The 26,372-nt window shown below is 42.7% G+C and overlaps 1 protein-coding gene across 1 annotated transcript in view; it reads left to right on the forward strand.

Moving 5' to 3' along the window:
• Window positions 1-7,586: 7,586 nt before the first annotated feature.
• wdr11 (WD repeat domain 11) overlaps window positions 7,587-26,372 on the forward strand; it is a 53,263-nt gene continuing 34,477 nt past the window's right edge. The window contains exons 1-10 of the mRNA XM_071922575.2: window positions 7,587-7,738; window positions 8,903-9,014; window positions 10,638-10,791; window positions 11,071-11,244; window positions 11,756-11,957; window positions 16,389-16,554; window positions 19,614-19,716; window positions 20,926-21,124; window positions 22,519-22,619; window positions 25,159-25,335. Of these exons, the coding sequence (XP_071778676.2) occupies window positions 7,653-7,738; window positions 8,903-9,014; window positions 10,638-10,791; window positions 11,071-11,244; window positions 11,756-11,957; window positions 16,389-16,554; window positions 19,614-19,716; window positions 20,926-21,124; window positions 22,519-22,619; window positions 25,159-25,335 (1,474 nt within the window). The 5' untranslated portion in view covers window positions 7,587-7,652. The remainder of the gene's footprint in view (window positions 7,739-8,902; window positions 9,015-10,637; window positions 10,792-11,070; window positions 11,245-11,755; window positions 11,958-16,388; window positions 16,555-19,613; window positions 19,717-20,925; window positions 21,125-22,518; window positions 22,620-25,158; window positions 25,336-26,372) is intronic.

A 26,372-nucleotide genomic window follows, 5' to 3' on the forward strand; every position in this document is an offset into this window, starting at 1 on the left:
ATTAGCACATAACTCGTCTCTGGGCTAAGACAGAGTGCCTCTGTCAGACCCATGCACATGCATCCACACACCCACACACTCCCACACACAATTAAGAGATGCACAGGTGAGTTCGGTGGTAATTCTTCATGGTGTATGTAGGTAGGGTAAATCGGTTGGAAGAGAAAAGAGAGTTAGTGGAGTTTAGAGAGTGCAGGCTCCTGCTACGGAGGTGAGTTGTGATAATGAGTGTCTGAGCTTACTGTGGATTCCTGTTCTTTTTGTCTCCCTCACAGGCATCAACCTTGAGCGGAGGGCTGCCTACATTCTCTGTCTGCTTCTCTCTCTCTCTCGCTCTCTGCTCTCCATCTCGTTGTCTCTCCCGCCATTAAATTCACTCTCACTTCAATTTCATTTCAAATCAATATTCTTTATTGGTATGAAACCTACATGATCAATATTGCCAAAACGTCGAAATGCAATGAGATTTCATCACTATAAACAAAGAAAACAACCCCCCCCCCCCCCCCCCATATCTCTCTCTCTCTCTCTCTCTCCTTCTCTCTCTCTTGATGCCACTGTATCTGACCATGATTTAAGTGTAGCCCTGGCAACAGCTTTTCTATAGTTGCCATTACCAACTACAGTTACCAGGGATAAATAAATACATTTTCAAGGTTGAGACCTTCACCAAGGTGTGTTAGGAGAACCAGCAGTGCTACATTTCCCTTTCTAATCAGGATCCCAGTTACTGTTGAGCCAGCATGCACAGGCTGCTAAGCCAAATCCTGTTGGAGGGAGGTTAGATAAATTCATGGCATAATATTAGTGTAAGATAGTAGACTGTGTGTGTACCCAAGGCTTTAAGTGAATGCGAGTATCACAGCTGTTTTCCCTGCCTTAGGGAACCAACTATGGATACGCTATATGGATCACAGCCACTGACTAAAAGAAAATAATTTGCATGACTGTAACTTATTTAGCCTCGACAAATTCCGCTTAACTTCCTCATCATGGTTTGGATTTATAAGCTTCATCATCACATTAAGTTGGTAGAATTTGCTTTCAAAACTACTTTTCATTTGGTCTCGTGGCCCTTCACCCGCCCCGGTGCTCCTCTCCCTCGGCGGAGCTAATAGGCTGTGAAGGCCTGTTGAATATAGTCTTGCCTTTTTTATTGAAACATCACACATCCAAGGTTTAATTCATTTGTTGTTTATCCCCCTCTTGGGAGAGGCTCGTTTTCTTTAACGGCATTCCATGTCTAACCATCTGTCACCTCGTCATTTATTAGGCATTAATAAAACATCAAGAGGGAGGCCATAGCCGGAATAGCGATAAGTCACGCTGACAGTCGCATCAGCATATGTAGTTTGTGTTGATGAGAAATCAAGGACAAGTGTGACCAAGGGACAGATAGTTCTGCTCACAGTTCTCTCAGGGTGAGCTTTATGTGACCATGGGCTGCACTCTGCACATCAGCACTAGATTCATTTCTCCTCCGACAGCCACTCTATGAAAAATAAGCTGGCAAACACTGGTTTAAGGAAAACATAAATGTAATGCATATTTCGACATAAAATGATTTTTCTAACAAGGCAACAGCTCGTCCATTTTAAGCTCATTCATTTTCCATCATTCAGTTTCTCAATGCCGTCTCTGCCGCCTGAGAGCTTTATTGACTCATTCCCCCTAATGTTTAAAAGCTTTGAGCCTGCAGATAATGGTTTAGAAAAAGCTTAATGAGCAGTATTATAGCTAAGCTAAGTTCTTGCCCACTCATATCTTCACGCATTAGCGAAGGAAATGTCTGCACATTAACGGGAAAACTTTTAGGCTTCTTAACAAATTCATATTCAAATTCAATTATCCTGTTAAAGTGCTCGCTCACCAACACACACGCTCACACACACACACACACACACACACACACACATACACCTAAACTGGAGATATGGCAGAAGTGTTATTCTAAAAATGACCTGCGTGTGAAAATAGAGTGTTAGGTGATATATGTATTTTCGCCTGAGCACAATAATGTTAATCTGACTGTGCGGTATTACTCTCTCTTTGCACCTGGGCGTTTTTATTGCTCCGTAGAGATATTGCAGAGATGTCAAATAAGTGGCCTTCAATTGCTCTCAATGTTATGAAAATGAAATTCTCCTATATGCCCTTTACTGAGGTAGAGAATATCTATGCGTGGGTAACAAGCGGGCTTTCCTCTGGCAGTACTCTCTATTTAGGCTTTCATGGGATTATATACGATGATGTTGGCTATTTCCTGAGGCCGTCAACCGCCTCCCTTCTACATCGAGTCACAATACACATTATGGCCTTTTATCTTTGTCTCAAAATATAACATGTCCTATTACTGACGTCCCTATTCTTCCTGAATCTGTTATAAATACCATGTATAAATAATGTATCATCGTTCCCAAAGTGAAGGAATCACATGGCCTGAGAATGAATTGATGGATCGTTCCCCTTTTACAAGCCAGCAATTTAGACTATTGTATTTCATACAATGCGGCCAATTAAACAGATGACAATGCCTTTACTATATGACTCATTCATGTTTCATTAAAATTCATACTGCAGATGCTCAATTGCCTTGGTGATAAGAATAAATCAGGGTTATCTTGCAGGAATCTCTCTGCTGAAAGCGTGACATCGTAATTCATTGCTGGCATTCAGCGCTGCAACCATCAAGCAAGGCTGCTTGAAGTGTGGAGGAGCACTTTAACACATTCGGCGGGCATGTCATGATTTAAGAGCCCGATCCGCTCATGTGGATCGGACATGCTTCAGGAGTAACAGAGAAAGTTATCGGGTGATTAGAACTTTAAAAGAAAAATGTTTTGCTTCTTTTCCAGCCGTCTCAAACTTTTTGAGGCAATATGGTAAAACATTAACACGAGCCTCCCATATGGACTGCTGTGGTTTTAGGGAAATCAGTGAGAATTTTATGGCCCTGTTGCCTCCGTTTCATCTTTCTCTTTCCTTGTGCCCACTATGCGTGCGCACAGAGGGATTTCTGCTGATGTGAAGATCAAGAGGATGGCTGGCAGGATGGCAGAAATGAGAGCATGGAGACTCTGGGGGGGGGGGGGGGGGGGGGCTTCAGCTTGTCATTAATTCTCTGTTTTCTGAGAAACACATGAAAACACACATGAGGAGGGTGGATTTTGGTTGTGTGTCAGTTAAGAGTTTTGAGGACAGGAGCGAGAATGATGCTGTATCATATAGAATACTAGTCTGCTTTGTGTGTATTTGAAACTATAGCTAGAATTAAGTGACATTTTGGAGACGCCGAGCAACAAATCGTCACTGGAACTAAGAAAAACAGCCTTGTTGTCAGTTTCACTGTCATGCATGTTTAAGTTTATCCAGTGGGTTTTGAAAGGGTTTCATGTGTAGAATTGTCTCTTGTTTTCACATGACAACAGCGGAATGTTCTTTGACCTCTGACACTTGTCATGAGCAGATCGTTGCATTTAATTTCCTGTAATCACACAAGACATAACACAGACCGAGGAGACCAAAGCCCACAAAGTGTGTGAATACAAGTTAGAAATACATCAGAGTATATCAACAGGAGAACCGAATGCTGTGTAAATGCTGGAGAGTGGAGGGTGGATGTACAGATGGGTAGCGGAAATAATGGGGATATTTCACACGGCTGCGGCCAGCACTCAGCCTCACTCTGAACACTGAGGCTCTAATTGGATTTTTACGTGACCCAAAGTGTGATTATCCCTGCTCTCCATTTTCATTACCGAACCTTCATTACACATCGCCGCCCAGGTCCCAAGGCTAATACAGCCATTGAGTCTTTAAGGCTGTAAGAAGAAAAACAAGCGAGAGAAACAAAAGGCTGATTTATTCCCTTTTGCCCTGTCAAATAATGCCTGTCCCTTGTAGTTATAGCCTGCAGATGATAGTGGAAAGAAATACGCTGCTGTCAAAGTTGCCAAGTAGATATCACAGTTACCCACATCACTTTAGCTGTAACCTGTCAAAATTATATTCACCGACATGGTAATTACAACATGCAAAACAGCTATACACCTCACTGATATGCAGAAGAAATAGCATATTGCTCTTACACCGGCTCAGCGTTGATCCTAAAGACAGCACGCCTGCAATAACAATGATAAATGTGACAAACCGTCACGTGTAAATGTGCAGAAAACTGTGACCACTAGATGATGTTGACAGACAGGAAGACATCCTGGGTGTGGAGGGATAAATTGAGATGCAATCTCCAGTCTGGCCATTGACAATTAACATGTAAATCAGCAAAGAGTTCCAGGGAATTGTTAACAAAATCCAATAGCCATGTGAAGCAGGTTCATTTAGTCGGCACACACAGGAAGATTGGCTGTGCTTATCATGTTTTCCCTACCTGGCCTGATATATTGGACTCACCATGCAATATATCTTGAGAATGAGATTCATTTAAAAAAAGTTCAATATGTCAGAATCAACATAATGCATGGTGCGAATGTTTTATACCATCTTCCAGAAGAAGAGTCTAAAATATCATTTTGGCTAGCTAAAAATAGTGCTGTACCCGTAATAAATCAACTGAGAGTGAATAAACTACATCAACCGGAACCTTCTGAAATGATAAAAACTCTTTGGCATATATAATATTCTACACATCCCACGTGCCAATGTCACTACAACTCTATGAAACGAAGGGAAATGGGCTGCACTCTTATTATGATGTAGCTGTGAAATACTTCAGGTCTTGATGAATTTGTCAGTTTCAATGTCATAGTCAGTGGGGCAAAAAAAATGATTTATCTTTCTCAAAGGGCAACTCTGGGTTTCAATGGAATGAATCAAATGATATCATCTTCCAGTTAATAGAAAACCTTTCTTAAGGTCACTAAACTGTAACAGATAAACTGTCTAGCCCATACCTCCAATCCCCACTTACTCAATTTTACGCTCTTTCTGTTGCTCCATTTAATGTGTCTTGTTTGTTTCTGTGTATTTTCTTTATTGTGTGCCTTGCTGCAAATCAATTTCCCTATTAGACACAAGAAAGGCTTGAACTTGAAGACTGAAGGCAAAAATGTCACAAATATTCATTGTCTCTGAACAGAACACAGAAAAAAGCTTGAGGAAATTTTTCTTTTTTTTCTTTTACAGTATTCTGCATTGCATTTGGGGCTATTCCCTGTTATTAAAGAGTGAGTTGCTCCTCCTATCCCTGAGCTAAGAAACTACATAAAAAATAATTACTTGGGGAAACACCTTACTTTCGTTTGAATAACCTAGGCTTAAAAGCCCCTAAACCACGATTAGTAAGGATAGGCTGCCAGGTCTAAAAGACTCTGAGGCAAAATAAACATACAGGAAAAAGACTGAAAACGCAAAAAAAAAATGTTGATAAAACTTTTACAGGTATAATAATCTTTGGGAACAACTGACCTGGTTAGAAATGTGATACTGGCACTCCAGAGTCGCATGGTCAAATTTCTGCTGCAGATGACAACATTATTATTTATTATTATTACCTTTATTTAAACTCGAGAAAATCATTGAGGGCTGGCCCTCATTTACAATGATGTCGAGTATAAAAGATATAAAATAATAATAAAAATACAATAAAAGAAAACGATCAATTCAAACAAGTATATAAGTACAGTTAATAAAAGATACAAGATACAAAAAACAATTAATTAAAACAAGTATGTATGTACAGATAATAAAAGATACAGGATACAAGATATAAAACAAATCAATTAAAATAGGTGCAAACAGAAGTGGTTAGTGATCATAGATTTAAATTGTCCAAGGGTTACTAAAGTATCAATTTTTAGGGTGCTCTGCAAAGAGTTCCAGGCGGTCGGAGCATAAAAACAAAAAGCAGATCTCCCAAGCTCAGTACAAACTCTAGGGACTTGCAGTGAAAGCCAGTCATTAGACCGAGTGTGATGTGGTCCAAAGGACCAGTCTAGCATATGTGATATAAGATGGCAGCTTCCCAATAAGGGCCTTGTAGATAAATAAATACATATGCTTATCACGTCTCTCAGACAGAGAAGACCACCCAACATTTTCATGCAGGATGCAATGATGAGTGCTATAAACATCACCAGTAATAAACCTAAGAGCAGAATGGTAAACAGCATCCAAGGGCTTAAGAGTAGAGGCAGAGGCATGCCTATAAATTACATCACCATAATCTATGACAGAGAGAAAAACAGCTTCAACAATCCTTTTCCTACAAAACATAGGAAAGTTAATTCTATTTCTATACAAAAAAAACAATTTTCTGTCGTAATTTGTTGACAAGATTGTCTATATGAAATTTGAATGTGAATTTGTCATCTATCCAAATACCAATGTATTTATATTATGTAACTCTCTCAATAATGGATCCTTGTACAGTGGAAATATGAAAGTTTTTGCTACCATTATCTCTAATTCTAGAGAATAACATAAACTTAGTTTTATGTGCATTCAGTACAAGTTTAAGATCATTAAGTGCAGCTTGGAGAACGTCAAAGGAATGTTGCAGGTTCTCCACAGCTAACTGAGCAGAGTCTGCAATACAATACAATATTGTATCATCCGCGCATAAATGTGCATGGCAATTAGTTAAAGATGAAAAAATATTATTAATATAAATTGTAAAAAGAACTGGACCCAGAATTGAACCTTGTGGAACACCTTTAGTTATCGGTAAAAACTCTGAACGAATAGTTCCCAAGTTCACTGACTGCTGCCGATCAGATAGGTAATTCAAGAACCATGCATAAGCACTTGAACTAAAACCAACATTATTTAAAATATATAAAAGCAAGGAATGATCAACAGTGTCAAATGCCTTGGAGAGGTCTACAAAGATGGCCGCACAATGTTTTTTCTCATCCAAGGCATTGACAATGTCATTCACAACCAAAGTGATGGCAGAAACAGTGCTGTGCAAAGGCCTGAACCCAGATTGATGTGGACTCAGAACAGAGTATGCGGTGAGAAATTCCTTAAGTTGACAATTTACCAGTGACTCTAGAATTTTAGCCAAACAAGACAATTTGGAGATTGGTCTATAGTTATTTGGATCACTCCTTTCTCCACCCTTATGCAGGGGGACGACATGGGCAGTTTTCCAGACTCTGGGAAATACACCAGTAGAAATAGAAAGGTTAAAAATGTGAGTTATTTGCTCAGCAATTAGTGGAGCAGAAAGATTAAGGAAAAAGGGATCCAAATTGTTTTCACCAGTAGATTTCTTAGGATCAGTGGTTTGAAGAGTCTCAATAACTACACTGAGAGAGACAGGATCTAGAATAAACTGAGAGGCATAATTTGTAGTACGTACATAATCATGATTAATGAAAAGATGGTCAATATTAGTAAAAAAAAAACAAAAAAAACAACCCATCTTCTTCGCTTTTTGTTAAGACAATTTACTTAACATTTAAAGAAAGTGTATTAGTTTCGAAAACATTTTGCTTCTATATTTATACAACCCGAGATGCCAACTGTGGAACTGTTTTAGGCTGTGATTCGTTCCCTTACGGAATTCTATTTTGAAACACCGATTCACTTCCTGTTTATTATTCACCACAGACCCGAACCACCGAAGCTACGTATTTTGTGCAGCATTTGGACAATAAATGTTGATGTAGCAGAAGTACTTATCAAGAACAATGATTCCTTACACTGTCAACATCAAACTCGCGGCTCGGACTTTGACTGGCACGCTCAACTTGCAGAACAAAACCGCTGTGGATTGGTGAGTACTGCAGCTCTGCCCGTTAGCTTAGCTAGCTGGCTAGTCAAGATGCTCGACTGACAGATGTTGCATACGAGCTAGCTTACTGTTTTATAGGCATAGACTGCGTTTCCTCTTGTTGCTGCTGAGAATCACGGCACTGTGCTGATGCTGATAATATCGATTACGATGCTGTAATCAGAACAGGCAGACACTCCCATTCATTGCATCGGTGAATTCAAGACATCATGTGATGTGACATTCTGCTTTTCTAAATGCAGTGGAGCTTGTCCATTAGGTAACAGCCTGTTCTGTGATAAAACTCGCCCGAAGCTATGAGAAACATTGCCATTTGAAACAGGCGATATTATAACTTGTGTTTTGCAGGTACAGACACTACTAACACCTTATTCAACACAAATGTAGCTAACGTTAGCATTGTTTTCATACGTTAAATTCTTGAAGGGTAACAACTGAGATATGTACCTCTCAGTCTTGAATATCTTTGATGATCAGCTTTGGTGCAGATTTTCTGTCTTTTACATGCTTCACATTGGTACACACTGCACCTCAAATAGATGGTAGATAAGCATAATTCCTCCATGATTTTAATAATAGACAGCTTGGTCTTCACCCTCAGGCACACTTCCCCCCTTCCTCATCCTGCCCACTATTTATTATTCCCCTATCTCAGACCACAGTCACGCTTGTTCTTTCATTGTGACTTGTATCATCCTGTTACACCAGGACTCATTAAGTGACAGGTACTGACACATTGCTGACATTGCTATCGGGTCTTCAAAACCAGATATGGAAGTGGTCGGGCTTGCATTGTGATTGGAATTCAGTGTATTCTGGACACAATCGAGCCACACTCTGCATGCAAGCAGGCACAGATTTAAAGAAATAGAGTCACGGGAGATGGCATAACAGCCACTGCCAGGCCAAGTGGGGACATACAGTTATGTGAACTCAAGTTAAAAGTTTTGAATCAGATCTCGAAAATTGCATTACATTGCCTAGTGTTACCGTAGCCGTACTTTGCATAATCTCCCTCTCCCACGCCATCTCTTCTAGTCTGCAGTGGACGGAACTTTCACTTCCCTCACACTTGCCTCATCGTTCAGCTTTCCTCTTTATCTCTGACTCAGTGCCCTCCTCCCCGTCTCTCTGCCTTTCCTCTAGGGGTTGGCAGGGGCTGATAGCTCAGGGATGTCACTCCAGCATCCTCATCATCGATCCAAAGACGTCCCAGACCATCCAGGTGCTGGAGAGGCACAAAGCCAACGTGGTCAAGGTGAGTTTCAGCCTGTAATTTATCTGTCTGACAGTGCTCCCCATAGGCTACGGAATAACCTCAGAATTTGATGTCTGTCCAATACCTGGAATGTTAAAATTTGCTGTGGGAAAAAAAACCTAGAAAGGACACAAGGAAAAAAACCAGCTTATATATGATTGAGTAACATAATTAACAAGATAGTTTACACTCATAACAGTGCCAACATAGCATTAACACAAAATGAGAACATAGATGTGGTTAAATTTGAGCAATAGCAATGAACTGATAAAGCTAAGGTAAGGATTTGATTAGATTAGGTTTAGTAGAAAAGGTTACATTTAGGTTTAAAGACAATTTGGTTTCATTCATGTGATAAGATTAAGATGTTTAAAGTGACATTTTATTTTGGTACACCATTTTCATTTTTTAATATGCTTACTTGGTGTGATTTTATTAGCAGCCAACATCAGTTTTATTTGCTCACTGGAGTGTGTTTCACTACTGGCATTCCAGCTATTTTTCCATTTCTTTTTTTAATAAATAATTGCAAAAAAAAGTTTAATTATTCATTGAGTACATGAACCTAGAGCACAAAAAAATGTATCTTACTTGATTCATTTTAGGTCGGTGTTAGAAGTATGATTTGTACGCTTTAATAACAAGTGTTCCAGTTTGAAGTGCCGTTCCACGGTGCATTTTATCATGTGCCCTTGACGTAAATGACAGTTTGTTGATCGTGAATGCGCTCTCCAGGTGAAATACAAGCACGCGCCTGCTGGTGGAGTAATATTTTATCACCCAGTATTAATGTTAGTATTGCCTGACCTTGAGCTAAGTTGTTTTTTTGGTCCCCCTCTGGCAGATGGATTCAGCTGTGCTTTACTGTGTAAGCCAAATGGCAACATTGATAAAGGTTGCTTCTGCGTTGATGGAGAGTCCTGTTATGTGTGTGTGTATCTCTGTGTGTGTGTATGTATGTTTGTGTGTTTTGTAGGCAGGTGAATAATAGCCAATAAACTCTGCTGTGATTATCAGTGCCTGGGCTCAATCCGAGACTCTCATTCCTCACTCCGAAGCACACTTTAATCTTGTAAAGCACCGCAGCCGCAGCACCAGCCCATTCCTCACCTCCCAGTCTGACACAAAAGCTTGGTGAATAAAGAAATAGCCACAGTAAAGAGCGTGGCTATCCAGGAACAAATATCCAGACGTAATCAATTATTTAAACACCAGCTCCTCCATAAAGTCATTCATCTTCTTCAATGGGGAACTTGCATTGGCTTCACTTCACTGTTGTGTGGGTCTACTAGGGTAGCCTGTGTCTTATTTTTCCAGTTCTCTGTCTCTCTCTCGTTCTCTCACCACCTTCACATGGATAGTATTTGAAGTATCACTTTCCAAAGTAATTAATACAAGAACAAAACCTGTTTTGCATAAGTCTTCAGATGTTCGAGAAATCCTATATCTTGGCTCCCGTTGTGTGACTAGTGAAATCTCATCATCTGTGCGGTCTTAAGACAGAGAGATTTTGTTCCCATCATTTCCCGTCTTCGGAGAAATGGCACAAAAAAAAAACGCGGAAGCCTCGCCGTGGCTCCGCAGCGTCTGCCCAGACACTCAGCGTGTGTTTTGCGTCGGCAGGTGAGATGGTCCAGAGAAAACTACCACCACAGCCTGAGCTCGCCCTACTCTCTGCGGCTGGCTTCGGGAGACGCCTCGGGCAAGATCATCGTGTGGGACGTGGTCAGCGGCACGGCCCACTGTGAGATCCAGGAGCACTCCAAACCCATCCAGGGTAAGGGAACCCCCCCCTGAAAAAAATCCCCTCCCCCTCCACGTTGATTGAATCTTTGTCCATCGGCTCACTACCGGGCGAGGGCATTACCCCGGCAACCCTGCCAAGAAGCGACGCTGCGCTGTGCAACACAGACTACAAATATTGTTTGACTATTTGTTCTCATTAAACCGCTCTTACCATTACTCTCTGTCACTCTCCCCCTCTCCACTCTCCTCATTTCCTTATTCTCCTCTCTCTCTGGCTCTCTCTCTCTCTGGCTCTCTCTCTCTCTCTCAGACTTGGAGTGGTTGTGGAATCAGGATGCGTCGCGCGACCTCCTGCTGGCCGTCCACCCGCCCAACTACATCGTGCTGTGGAACGGAGACACGGGCACCAAGCTGTGGAAGAAGAGCTACGCCGAGAACATCCTCTCCTTCTCCTTTGACCCCTTTGACCCCTCCAACATGGCATGTAGGTGAACAATGTGGCATGCTGTTTAAGCATCTGACTCAATTCAATCATCCACGGTCACCCCTTTTCTTTTTTCCCCACCCCACATCTGCCCTCCAGCTCGCTCTATTGTGAGCAGGAGTCCTTCCTTCGCAACTCATCAGGTTACACAATGAAAGTCAGTACAATGCCTGCATACTTGTAAACACATTTCAGAGACACTGTCACCTCTAGAGATGCGTGGCATTCAATTATGCTAACGGGCGAATCGGTAAAATCTCCTTTTCCATGTTTCGCTTTTGTTGTGAAAAGCAGAAGTAAGAGGAAACAGATTATTCTAACAAGTGACAGATGCAAAGTTGCTAATAGAATACTGAGAATGTCCCCAGCCGTGACAAGCATTTGCAATTTTTGTTTTCATTTCACATGAAGTCCCACACACTCTTTTGTTGTGTAGAATCTATCCATCTTTTCCTGATTAGCAACGTTTGTCACCTAGATTCACTGTGTTTCTTCCCTTCTCCCTCGGCAGTGCTGACCAGCGAGGGGATAGTCTTCATCACAGACTTCACCCACTCCAAGCCTCCAGGTAGCGCCGGTAAGAAGGTGTATATCGCCAGCCCCCACGCCAGCCCCGCCCACGCCAAGCCCGCCCCCGCCGCTGCCCCGGCCCCCACCGGTGCCAAGAAGGCCCTCAACAAGGTCAAAGTGCTCATCACCAACGAGAAGCCCACGTAAGAAACCAGCAAACAGACCTCACTTAGCGTTACTGTATTAGAGAGTGTTACATCCTTTCAGTCGTTGATTTCTGATGTGGAAATGATATGGGACTGACCTTTACTGAGCTTGATTATAAAAGGGGAAGATGACTGAACGCTTATGCTCTTTTTTCAGCAACGCTCTGCTTCACACTCACACAGTTACACACATTCATACCAGGGGGCTTCCCAGGAGGCCTGGCCATATCGACAAAATGAAATATCACTTAGACCGAATACCTCGATATTGATAATGTGATGATATTTTGGGGATGAGTATTCATGCTTTCATAAGATATTTCCACACAAGAACATTTTGAAAATGAGTATGATTATTAGTAATCAGTAATGTGTAATCAGTAATAAGTAATGTGGATTGTGGATGTGCCATTGTCTGTACTGTTGAGATCCAGCATCAAAGTGCATGTGCCCTTGACCTGTAGTGAATCCACATCTGTCAGCATGCGTTAGCGTTGATGCCCCCAGCAGCTGGACAGCAGCCCATTCAAGCATTGAGATGGTAATGAAGAATTAGTCTTGTTTGCTTAATTTCCCATCCCATAGTTATGAGCGCAAAATCCAAGCTAAAAGGCGTAGTCTTGGGAGCACATTAACACATTATCACGCCACATTTGACAGCACTCTCCAGTGAGATCCACAGGTTGAGTGTGGCTTTGCAGTCAAATAGATGGAGCCGAGCGGGCCAATTTGCGTAGCGGTTTGTAGAGATGCACCGTCTCTGTGCTCTGTGCTGCTGCGGAGCTCGGCGCTGCCCATTACTCATGCATTGTGCTGCTCGTCCCATTTTTCAGCAAGCGAACTAACCTATTGGACGTGAATTGTGACGGCTTGTTTGTTTGGGAGGGATGAAACATTTGGCAAATCTATTTGTCATACCTGTAGGATTTGTCGGAGGTAATGTTTCTGTAATGAAGTTGTCAGAGGATGAAATGGCAGGCTTCAATATTTGAGATTAATAATGGATATAGGATCAGTTTTTAGCTTGTCTTCCTGTTGAACTGAGTATACAGTATTCTGCACAGCTGCAAACTGCTAACTTTTTTTGGTTAAAATTGTCAGATGTCTATTTTTAGGGTTAGATCATACGGTTGCTTAATAAATCAAGGCAGGTGTCTGCTCACAGTAAATGGAGAGCTTAATTGTTCTGCAAATGTGAGCAAGATGTACTAAGAATAACCATTTGACAGATTTACTTTTTACTTTTTCTGACTTCACATCTTCTGAACACCGCAAAGCAGGATTAATGGCTAGCCTCATTTTTATACCATTAACAGGCTAACTCGTGAAACTGTGTAAGGCATTAGTTTTGAGAAAGTTGAGAAGGATCGAGCCCAAAGGGTTTGTTTGATGTGCAGCCAGCTTCCTGCCTGAGCAGTTGTAACTGTCAGACAGGCTTATTTATAGCAGCACCACCCCGGCCTCTCTGTCCACCCACCCAACTAGCTCTAATAACAAACACTCCATTAATCTTACTTGTCTTTATTCTACCTCTTGTTTCCCTTGTCTTTTCCGTTTCTTTCTTTGCGTCTTCTTCTTGGGATGTGACGCTCATTTCATCACCCTCTCTCCGTTCTCCGTGTGTAATTGCTCTTGAAGATGCTGTATTCCTTCTTCTCTGCCTTTATCTGCGTGTTGGTTTTGGGTGTTTTTCACACTGTGCTCAGTGTTATCTCGCTCCTCTCGCGCTCCCCCCGTCTGCTTGATAGATGGGGGATTTAAACATGACTCTGCTCTCCCAGGCTGTTATCAGAAACCCTTTGAATACAGTACTATATCATGCACATTAGTGTCTCATCTGGCAGCCATTACTCTGGCTGCTAGCCAGCACTGTCCCTCGGATAGATTCAGTCTCTTTATCAAGATCGACTGCGATTGTAAAGGCTGCCCCCGTCGGCTTTCATGCCCACGGACGAGCAGCCTTGCAAGCATAACATGCTTGTTCACACACACACACACGCACACACACACACGGCAGCTAAATTCTTATATACAGTAACGGTCTAGCACAAGGCAGCTTAAAGGTACGGGAATAGGGAGAACATAAAAAAATTAAATTAAATTAATAAATCATTTCACTGAGAGGACATTGTAGAGCACCTGGCCAAACCCAGAAATGTACCAAGTAATTCATAAATATTAAAACAAAAATAGCCCATCTAATATTCATGGGGCACGTGATGAACTGAGGTGAGCCAGTTGTACTCTCTGGTGTAAAGGCTGTGATTGTGTGTGCGTGTGCCTTTGATGTAGCGCTGTTCCCAAGTCTTTCTAAGAGTTCGAAGCCTACTTTCATCTCAGGGTTTTCTGTCTGCTAAGTCCCCAGCGTTGTGAGTCATCTTCAGCTGCTGGAGGTCCTCTGTTGGCCAAGACCCGAAGCCTCATTTATAGAAAGTAATTATGCGCAAATTTTCTGCTCGCAAGCGAAGACGAGCCAAAGTCGTGACTTATGTACAAGCGGATGCCAAAAATCAGCGGGTGGCATAGATTTTTCCTCTATCGATTTATCAAAAGTAAAGCTAAAGTCTGTTATTATCCGATGTGTAAATGCTATGTATATAATTTCCATTTCGTCATTTATTTTGTTTAACATGATGCCATGGTGCAACGGAATCTGGGAAAAAGTGAAAGAATATTTCTCTAAAGCCTCCTGCTCTTCTAAACACTGTTCTGTTTCTGTTTGCAGACAAAGACCCATGAAACACATAATCACTCTAAGCTGGTGTGTGTTTTTCCATGACTAGTCTAACAAAATAACTCCCAGGCCTGAATGAAATATGTATGCCTTAGTGTGTGTGTGTGTGTGTGTGTGTGTGTGTGTGTGCGTGCATGTGACAGTGTATTACTATGTTCCTTTGTACGTCATCTACTGCAGTAGTCTCCATGCCCTTTTCGCAGCAAAGAGAGAGAGATGTGAGAAGCGTGTGATGCTTTGGAAGGTAGCTGGATTTTTGTGAGGGGGTGCAAGACTTCTGGGAGACCGATTTGCTTTTCTCGCTGTCCTCCTCTCTCTCTCTCTCTCTCTGTGAAGATCTGTTGCTCTCTTTCTTCATCTAAGCTAAGACACAGAAGTCTCTTTCACTCTTTCCTTTTCTCCCCTCACCCCCCCCACCCTTGTGATGTTTTGGCTTTGGTCGCTCAGCCGTTCCAGCCCCTATCTCGGCCTTGCCCGACTGCAATGAACTGGTAAAAGTGTGATTTAGCACAGCAACTCCTAAACGGTTCTCTACCGAGGCCGTTTTCAGATATCTGTCACAGCTTCCCCAGATGATAATGATCTCCATTGTGTTTCAAAGTCCGCCTCTCCTTAATTCCTTCACTTTCATCCTGACCCAGCGGAATGAAGCTGTAGGAATGAGTTATGGGCTCGGACCTGTTCTCGGACTTGTTATTCCACGGAAATCTGCGCCTGCTTTGTTGTCGCTCGGAGAGACCCGGGCCCGGCTGGTGTCATGGTTAATAGCCTGCCTAATTCGGTAAAAAGCACCTGGTAGCGCTTTGATGAAGTTACAGCAAATAACGGGCTTAGGTTAATGTTTTATTTTAGCGACTCCCCGGAATAATGGAAGGGGATTTATTCTGACGTTGCCGATACCTGCTTAATTCATCAGCCTCCCGTCATTAGACCGAATTCACTTTTAAGTTCTCCCTCATTTGCCTGTGACTCACAGAGGCCACAACAGTAATGACTAATTCATCCCGCCTGCTGTATGGGAAGACATGAATAAAGATCAACTCGATCTGAGAAATGAGAAAGTTTTTTTTACTGCAATATTAAAGTTGTTTAAAGTTTTTGAATACATTATTATCAGATAGTTTTTATTCTAGCGGAGTCTCATTACATCCTCGGCAACCTTTCTACACACAGATTGATACTAACACGTCCAGTGATCTCGAAACGATGCTGAGATTTATATCTCCTCGTTGCACTTTTCACATTGCCACCTCAACCATGTCTTGTTTACAGTACATTGACTTCAGGCAAGTTTAGTTGCAGTTGAAGTGGCAATAAAATAATAAGTAAATAAGACATGAGTAAGCAAAACTAGACAATCCGATAGAAGGAGAAGTCATTACAATATCAAAGACATACGCAAAAACAAGATGGTGGCCAAAAGTAGGAAACAAACTACTGTGAAAATTGAGAGGAAAAGTAAACATAATTATATATAATAGATGAGGTCGCTTATTATTTCATTTTAGGCATTTAGCTGACCATTTCCAGCGTGACTTGTGATTAGTGTCTCAAACCATTAGCCCGCCCTGCCACTCTTGATGCCAGATTTTTCCAGATGAGAAAATTCTCTGACACTGAAGTTGATTTCCTCCATCCTGTGTGTGTCCCCCCCCCCCCCCCCCCGCCCCCCCGTCCCCACGGCGGCGCTGCAGCGCGGAGGCGGTGACTCTGAACGACTGCCTGCAGCTGTCCTACCTGCCGTCCAAGAGGAACCACATGCTGCTGCTTTATCCCAGAGAGATCCTCATCCTGGACCTGGAGCTCAGCCAGACGGTGGGAGTGGTGGCTATCGAGCGCTCCGGGGTGCCCTTCACCCAGGTGGGGCCCGACAGTGCGCACACGCACACACACACACACACACATGCACAGCAACAGAGTTCAAGCACCTTTCTGTGTTTTCAGTGTCTAATTACAGCTTGTTAGATTCAGTGTTTGCAGAGAATACACAAACACACACATATATATTTACATACATGCACAGCAGATTCTGTTCTCATTAAAGCTTGTTGGTATCAATGTCTGTGGGGAACACACACACATAGAAATGCACACACACACGCACACACATGCACACACCTAACAAGATCTTCCCTGGGTTTTGGGAGGAATAAATTGGTTATTTTACCAAAGGCCTGGATTTTGCAATGTGATAATTCTTACATACAAAACAGCCTGTTCAGTCATGAATGAGGCTTTCGGAGATTCTATCTGAAGATTTGAAATGAGATGGGAAGATGTCTCTAGTGCTCATTTAGAGGCTAGGTGCAAAGAAAACATGCAAAATCTTTTGCATTAATGTCTTAAGGGATCTAGTTTTGCTTTGGCTGATCAGAAAAATAAAAACATTTTGGTGGCCTGCTGAGGACCTAATTATGCGGGGAAAACCCTACTCACACAAACACACACACACACACTCACTCTGACACTGGAATTGCTACATCACTGTCACGCACTCCCTAGCCTCAAATGAACCTGGCATGCAATTTAGGATTTCGACTTCTATTATTGCATTACTGGCTTGCCTTTACCAAAATTTATCATTTTTATTTTATTTTATTTTTTTATGGATGATTCCGCCAGGAAGCCAATTCCCCCTGCCGCGGATGATAAAGTTCTCCACTTTTCTTCCTCCCTCTCAACCTTCCCCTCATCAAGGTCTGACGGCTGGAGCGCAGCAGGGCCATGCAGGCTTTCGCTGCAGCACAAAACCTCACCAGCACGCGGATTAACTGACAAGTCTTTTTGCTTCTTTCACTAGTCACATTCGGCAGCGCCGGCGACCTTTCGGTGCTTATTTCCCTCTTTTGGATACTGGAGTTCTAATTGGAAAGTGATGAAGGCTGTGGGGGTATGAGATAGAGGATTTGTCACGGCTGCAGAGCTAGTAATGGAACAGAAACAGAAACTCTCGGTCTCACTCTGTTCGCTCTGCTCTCCCTTCCTGACTCTCTATATCCATCTATGAGGAAATGGCCATTGTGGAAGCCTGTTATTATACTGGGTAGATCTCAAGGTTCTCAGTGTGGCAGATCTGCCCCATTTGGTTCCTAATAAAGCCTATTAAATATATAGTCTTAGCCTGCGTATGCACATGCGAGGGCCATTGTACCGCTCCTGAATTAATGGTGGTGGTTAGTTGCTGTATGCTGTCTGCATAAAATTACAAACTGTACTATATTATTTTGTGCCTCCAGACATCATGGCATGTTTGCTTCGTCATTGATCTTGTTCAGTGTGTGTGTGTGTGTGTGCTTGTGTGTGTGTTTAACAGTACAAAAGAGGAAGCTAGGCTTTGTAGTGCAGCAGCCAGGCCTGAAGTCACAGAGCGGTGGTGGATGGGCATTATTCAGCCTCCCAGGCCCTGTCCAGCCAACGCATCCCCTCCCTAAGTGTTATAAAGCACTTGTCACACAGCCAATTTGCATGACTGATGATACAGCTTCAGCAAAAGTCCAGCCTGGAGTGGAGATGCTCCGAGACAGAGCCAAGGAGAGACGGGGAGACACACACACACACACACACCTAAGCTGCACACCACTTTGTCATATATGACACGCACACACAATTACATTCTGCAATTTGATATACACACGCTTACAATCTATGCTACTTTGTCAGATTTGACACATACACTTACACTCACCACTGTAAAACTACTTTGTGTGCATCCCAGTTCCTTTTGAAATGCTTTATTTGAATCCACAAAATTTGATAATAGTTTATATTTTACATTTACATTTTAGGCATGTAGCTGACGCGCTTGTCCAGAGCAACCTACAATGTGTGCAACCATAGAATAAAATTAAATATTTAATTCCTAGATCACCAGCTGTACTAGCAGCCAGTAGTATGGAGTGAGGTAGTGCTCAAATATTACAAGATTTAAGATAAGATGAATCTTTAATTATCCCCGAGGTGAAATTGGGTCGTTGCAGCAGCTAATTGCAGTAGGATGGAGGAAATAAAAATAGAATATAAACAAGAATATAGCAAAAGCATATTGAACAGAAATTATGAATGAAAAGTAAGGATTTTTCAGTATGAAATAAGGGAAACATAACAGAAATATATAACAGTAAGAAGGACATGGAGATATATGAAGAAATCAGATATGTGAATTTACAGCACATATACATGATGTACCAAATGTATGCCATATTCACATTAACATCATTCACATAATCTACAGAAGGCCATACATGTGCACAGAAAGTGTCCAGGTGTCACGTGCATTGTAAAAACTTTTCAACTTGTATATTCACTTTACTGCAGATGAACAGACTGTGCTGATTTGAATGCTCGCTGACTGTGACTGTGATTTGTAACCTCCAATCTCCACTGCAGCCATCAAGCGTCAGGCATTGCTGTCAGCTATTAGACATCAAGGAAATGCCTTCCTTTGAAATCAGTGACAGCCGCTCCACTGCATGGCATTGTGCTCGCGTCCGATGGAACTGTCGTTGGTTCGCTCGTTGGTTGACGAGCGTTTATCCTCACATAGGGCATTGAAATAATGACAAATCATAAAATGTATGGCAATCCAGCCTATACATTTTTCAAAATGACAGATACTCCAAAAAGCAGATAATTATAACCTGCTATACTAGCGTCTGGCTGTAGTTTGTGGCTGTATTGCGGTTTGTTTCAGCACAGCTTTTGTTTGCATTTGTGCACATAACAGAAAAACAAAGCTACACTGCATATTGATGATTGAATATGGTCCAGACTTTTCCCCTCTACTCCCCTTTCAAATCAATGCGCTCTGATGCAGCGCTGATGGCGAAGCAACGGCACACGTGTAGTGAACCAAATTTGCGAGCCTGGTCAACAACACACACACTCATCATCTGTTCCCCTCGTTGTGTGTGTGTGTTCAGGTGATCCCGTGCGCTCAGAGGGACGCCCTCTACTGTCTCCATGAGAACGGGTGCATCACCCTCCGAGTGTGTCGCTCCACTACCACTCCAGACGAAGCAGCAGGTAAGATACCTCTTCACACACACACACACACACACACACACACACACACGTTGGTCTTACTATACTCACAAGGACCTTCCGTTGACATCATTCATAACCTCACATCGCAAAAATATCATGATTCTGAAGGTCTAAAACTGAAAGTGGCTCTCACAAGGATAGAAGTACAAGAACACACACACACACACACACACACACACACACACACACACACACACTCACTCTTGTTCCCGCGCCCTGCTCCAGTCATCCATCTATCTAGCCAAACTGCACTGCAGTCAGAGCCTATAGCCCTTCTCTATGCTCCAGTGGGCATTTAGCCTCTTACTCTCTCATTTATCCTCGGCTTACCGTGATACGGCCGATGGAGAGTCTATTGTTTTTCTCGCTCTCTCTCGCTCTCTCTCACTCTCTCTCTCGCTCTCTCTCTCTCTCCCCCCACTCTAATCTCCTTCCATCCGTCTTTCTTTCTCTCTCTCTTTCTTTTTCTCTGCCATTTCCTTGTGCGTGTCTCTCTCCCACTCATTTACTCTCTCTCGTTCCCTCTCTTCCGCTCTTATCTTCTTCCATCCCTCCTTCTATCTCTCTCACTCTCTCCTTTGCTCTCCCTCTCCTCTCCTACCTCACTTTCTCACATACGCTCTCTCACACATTCTCTCTCACTCTTATCTCCTTCCATTCCTCTCTCTGTCTCTATTTTCTCCTTTATGCTCGTCTACTCCATATCTTCTCCGTCTTTATCTTTTTCTCTCCCTCCTTGCCTTTTGTCTCTCTCCTATTCACCTACTCTGATTCCCTCACACCCACTCCTAATATCTCCCGCCATCCCTCTTTCTCGCTCTTTCTGTCTCATTATTCCCTCTCTACCACACCTTCTGTCCCTCTTTCTATTCTTGTCTACTTAATCTACTCCATATTCTCTCTCTCTCTCTCTCTCTCTCTCTCTCTCTCTCTCTCTCTCTCTCTCTCTCTCTCTCTCTCTCTCTCTCTCTCTCTCTCTCTCTGGGTGGGGTGCAGGTGTGTGTGTGAGTGACTGGGTTGGTTTTAGCGAGCGAGAGTGTTGGTTGAGTGCGCAGGGTTTTAGGATACTGTGGCTGGTTTTCAGGTGTTTTTTAAGTGAGATGTTTTATTAAAGAACACCAAAAGTCAAAGTCTCTCTCTCTCTCTCATCCCTCCCTCTCTCCCTCCCTCCTTCCCTCCCTCCATCAGATCCTGAGCAGAGTGTGCAGGAGCTGGTGTATGACCTGCGCTCTCAGTGCGATGCCATCCGAGTCACCAAGACGGTCCGGCCGTACCGCATGGTCATCTGCCCCGTCAACGAGAACAACGCCGGCCTCATGGTCAGCGATGGCCGGGTCATGCTGTGGGAGCTCAAAGCCCACACCGGCAGGGCCCCCACCAACCCTAGGTACACACACACACATATACACACATGAGGACACACACAAGGGTCAAAAAGTATCTACCAAAAATTCATAGCATTTGTTTTAAGGCCACGCTCTGCATCTTTGCAGGTTGGTGGCTCCCTAATGGCACCAACCTTTTTATTTTTATTTTTATTTTTTTTTTGCGCTCTTAAGTTTCAATTCATCACTTCATGTGCACGACGATTTCTTACCAGTGATCATACCAGACACCAGAATTTTAATTTAGGCAAATAGGGCATCTCTACGGCATCGTAATTAGAGGGAGAATGGGACGCTCTTCTCTGTTCTCTGCTCTTCTCTTCTCACGCCGCACTGTGTGATGTAGGCTGATAAGACAGGTGCATTTTCACATTCAAATCTTGCTTAGTGCAGCTTTAATCTACTTAGAGTACCAAAAGAGTGGGATTAAACCACTTCAGGACCATTCAGATGCCGGCAGTTGTCATTCACACTATACTAAATTGACTTTTTGATACTTTCTTGTCATCGTCTAAACTTTCTGGCACTCAGTGTGTTGTCCTATGTGGCTAACCCCACCCATCTGGTACCTAAGAAGGCTAAAACAAATCATAAAAAAGTATTTGCAAATACTGTTTGGCCTGGGTTTGACACAAGCACACAAATTTTGTCCAAATTCCTGTTCCATTCTCTACATGAGATGGTTTTTCTCAACAGCGCCATCAGCAACTAGAGCTAAATTCAGCTCGGTCAGTTATGGCGAGATACGTCACTCCTCTGCACCTATGCAGTATCAAACTCCATCACAGTTTACAGCACTCACGAAAATCATTTTCTACAAATCATGTTTGTTCCTTATTGAGCAGTATCTAATCAATATAAGGCGACAGTAAACATCTCATTCCCTACGAATGCCGCTGTCCCCCCTGGGTGAGTAATTTTGAAAATACCGGAACGCAGTGGTGAGATTAATCATTTTCACAAGTTTCATTAAAATCCAATCAGCGGTGGCTGAGATATCATGTGTGACAATTGGGTGAATGGATAAACAAACAAACAAAGAAACAATGGAGCTGCTCTCCTTTCTGCCGGTCAATGTCATTTTGAAAATGTCGGTACACATCGGTGAGATGCATCATTTCCACAAGCTATATCCATTCATAGTGATGGACAAAAAGGAAATTAAAGTTGAATTATTGTGAAAATTTAACTTTAACTATGAGTCACACCTCAGCTGCACATTTCCACACAACTCCCACAATCCTTCTCACGCAGTCAGAAGGAGCTATACATCATCGCCAAGACCTGGGCTGTCGGGCTGAACAGAATCTGTACTTGTTTTCAATGATGGATATGTTTCATACTTTGAAAATGTATGTTCTTTTGATTAATATTCCCCCTCCTTCTCCTCTGTCAGTTCGGGCCTGTCGCCGCTCTACTCCCCCGTGTCATTCTGCGGAGCTCCGCTGGGCCCGACCCAGAAAAGGATCCTGGACCTCTCCCTCAACACCATGATCGGTACGACCGTGAACACTCACCACGTCGCCAAGTTCGGTGCTTCCAAGTCAACATATCACTCACATCCTGGCCTGCGGGCAAACATCTTGCCTTTTATGCAGTATTGCTATGCAAGGCTGCCTTCAACTTTTTTTTTATCTGTAGAAAAATGAGTTTCATTTTAGACAGAAAATGGAAAAAAGAATGAGGGAGATGGATAGAGTTGTGTGTGTGTGTGTGTGTGTGTGTGCCAAGGCCTGCTCATATCTTTTATTGTACCTGTGTGAGTTGTATGCGGGCCTTGGAGCGCCCCTTCACTTTCTACTTTTATCTATCACTGCTGGTTTCTCCTCGGTGCACCACACCGGCCAGCGTTGCCTCTCAGTCTGAATGGCCCTGTACAGAGACGACTCCCCCGGGTGCGTGGCCCTTCCTTTCCTTCTCTTTGTCTCTACCATCTCATCCTTTTGCTCGCTTGCGATGCATTTCCCTCTCTCTCTCTCTCTCTCTCTCTCTCTCTCTCTCTCTCTCTCTCTCTCTCTCTCTCTCTCTCTCTAGTCTTTTCCTCCCACTGTCTCTCCTCTCCCTGTTGATTTAGAAGAGAGCTGCCTATCAAAAATGAATGTGCGTATGAAATACCAATGAGATGAGGGATTTTTTTTTTTTTTTTTTTTTTTTTTTTTGAGGATCGTCTCCAGCAAGAGTCAAACTGCCACTGAGCGGTAGGCCTTGGGGAGGTGGAGTCATAGTGGTTGTGATGGAATAACAGAGGAGGTTTTTGTTGTCTTTCTCTCCCCCCACTCTCTCTGTTGGAGATAGGAGCCAACGACTGCCTGGAGCGGTAGCTCTGTCTGAGAGATGCTGACTAAAGCTCTTGTCATGAAGGAGCGTCACTAGTCTGATGGTTGCTAACATGTTATGAAAGCGCGGGCGCAGCCAGCCAACTACTGGTTGTTAACATCTGATGCTGACAGGCTGACACTAAAGGGGCATCAGACATACTGTAGGTAAAGCAACAGATTGATCCTATAGACAGGAGCTGCCGTCAGGTTAACCATGTTGGCCTCGAGCCCGTGTATTTTCATTTGCAGTACTTGGCAATGCATTGCACGCCTAGTTTTTATTGATATTATGTGAAAAAATACTTTTTTATTTGGGCCAGGTGGTATCAGCCAGTGGACAATAATAATGAGCGATAATACTCAGACATCTGCTACGCAGTTACATGGAACTTATTAACTCAGAATTCAAACTCTGGATTGTTAGTTGGTTTGTTTGTCTCACTTGCATATTAATAGGAGTCACGTCCCATCTCATCTTATTATACCTTCAAACTGCAGTGACAGTCATTTAGGTAACCATTAACTTTCCAATGCAACGAGGGCTATTACAGTGCATGAAATGAAAACCAAATGGCTTTTTCCAACCAGTACCAATTATAACTTCAGTGTTATTGCATCTTTAGCGTCTTCAGAGGATGTCCTGTATAGGTCTTGCAGCAAATACACAAAAGGAGATAATTGCCCATTTGAAATGTATAGTCATTATCTGTCTGATTGCAAAGGGCATGGCCATCAAAAGCCATGCCTCAGTAATAAGTGGGGTGTATGCAGGTCCTTAAAAACTATTAAAATAGCTTATATTTGTGGTGAGCCCTAACCCATTAATTCTAACTGGTATTAAAAAAAACATTTAAGTCAGCAAGTAGATTTAATTGGATGAAACTCTGAGTAAAACTTGGGTCTGTAGCCTCATTGTCTTAACTCACTGTCTAAAACCTTGAGATCATAAAAACCGGCCAGCCTGATAACTGAGGCCAGGGCTTAATGAAACGAACAATAATATTGCTTTTTTTCTGCTGGCTGCAGCCTCAGTGAAATTATACAAGCTTTTCCAATTCAATCAGAGAAAGCAACCTTGGATCAGATTGGTAAGGCCAAAGTTGTATTCGTAAAGCGCGAGGCTGATGAGCTCCGTTACGAGTTCAGTTGGTATCGACTGGACCTGTACCAGGAGCTGGTTTGGGATGCTGCTGGAGCTGGTTGAGCACATTTCGATGGGAATTGTCTCTGCTGTTTTCACTTTCTGGAAGTCACACTACAAAGGAACGGCAGCTAAATTCATACCAAGGAAATATACTGTAGGTGCAATGGCTATGATTGGTTTTATACCATACAGTAAAGGGAAAGTTATACTTCAAACTGTAATATTGACTTGTAGTGGACTAGATGGCTCCTATCCTAGAATTTCATCAAAATTGACTTTTAGCTTTTCCTAAAAGAAGTTTTTTCTTCTGTCCTCCAGGTTTTGAGTCATGAGTTCTTAAGCTCAAGAAAAGAAAGAAAAATGCAATCAATCAATTCCCATCATGTCAGATGTCATTGCCTGAAGCAGTAGAAAGAAGAACATTTGATGGATACTTATGCTTTCATACCAATGTTCAGCATCTTGAATTGTTTGTATTTTTGTATTTTGCCAAATTTGTAGAAGAACAACTTCAATGTCAGTTTTGGTAACACTCCCCTTTAACCCTTCCCATGTTGTGTGTGTTGATCCCCAGGCCAGACACTGATAGCTGGCGAGGCTCCTCCTCCCTCCTCCAGCCAGCAGGAGGTCCAGTTGAAGTTTCTGCTGACTGGCCTGCTCTCTGGTCTGCCGCTGCCCCCCTTCGCCATCCGCATGTGTCCGCCTCTCACCACCAAGAACATCAACCACTACCAGCCCCTTCTGGCTGTAGGTAGGTAGTAATGCCAGCATACACACAAACACAAATAACAGTTGCATGCCAGACTCCAACTCTCACTCAGTTTTTTCTGATGGTGCTATAACTTGCAGACACATACTGTAGTATGTCTGCTCTAATCAGATAAACTAACTGCTGCACTAGAAGACAAGTTATCTAGTTTACGATATCAATATGTCTGTGTCATTGTTGCCTTCAGGGTTGGGTATATGTCTCAGGTTTTCTACTCAGATATAGAAAGTCTATAAAAGTAGCGAAAATCAATTGACTAATTTCCAAAAGTTTGGCATATAGACAAAAAAGTGTAGAGAAGTATGGAAAATATTGTTGTTCAGCACATTGTGTGTACAGTAGTTGTAGACATATGGTCACACATACTTGTGTTGTGAAAAATAATCTTCAGACCATTATGGCCTAGTTTGCAGTTATATTGCCACTGTCAGCACATCGAACATCAACTGAAATATTCAAATCCAGTCAGGAAATTAACGTCCGGCAAAAATTGATTGTGAAATGGAAAATGTGGAAGAACCTGATATGTGTGTGTGGCAGAGAGCGGTGTTTCTCTGTCATCAGTCATGGCTCTCATACATATGTGGGCCATGTGTTTAATCACTGTACTTGTTAAACGCAGCCTGTCTCTCAGTGGCCGTCATTCATCATGCCATCGTTGGCACAAATTTGAGCGTTGAAACAGTCTTAAGAAGCTTGTCTGGTGTGATTTATGAAATGTTGCTGCCCGGCAATAAGGTTACAAAAAAATCCAGTGAGAAAGGTGTGCTTTGGAGGGCACAGGTCTGAACAATTACGCAGCTGCAGCTACACAGTTTTAATCGTTTGACTGGGCCGGGGTACATCGAAGTCATTTATCCGTGTTTGTCTGTGGTTTGGGTCTGAAAAATGAGACATAATAAACACAACAAAAAACGAATAGCAGCAGAGCAAGGCCTCGCAAATCGGTTAATCACCAAATGGGGGAAATGAACAGCATCTGAGGGAGCCACTGAGGCAAGCAGGTCTTCAGGAATCTA

Source organism: Centroberyx gerrardi, chromosome 15, assembly GCF_048128805.1.
Source record: "Centroberyx gerrardi isolate f3 chromosome 15, fCenGer3.hap1.cur.20231027, whole genome shotgun sequence".
NCBI classification, from domain to species: Eukaryota; Metazoa; Chordata; class Actinopteri; order Beryciformes; family Berycidae; genus Centroberyx; species Centroberyx gerrardi.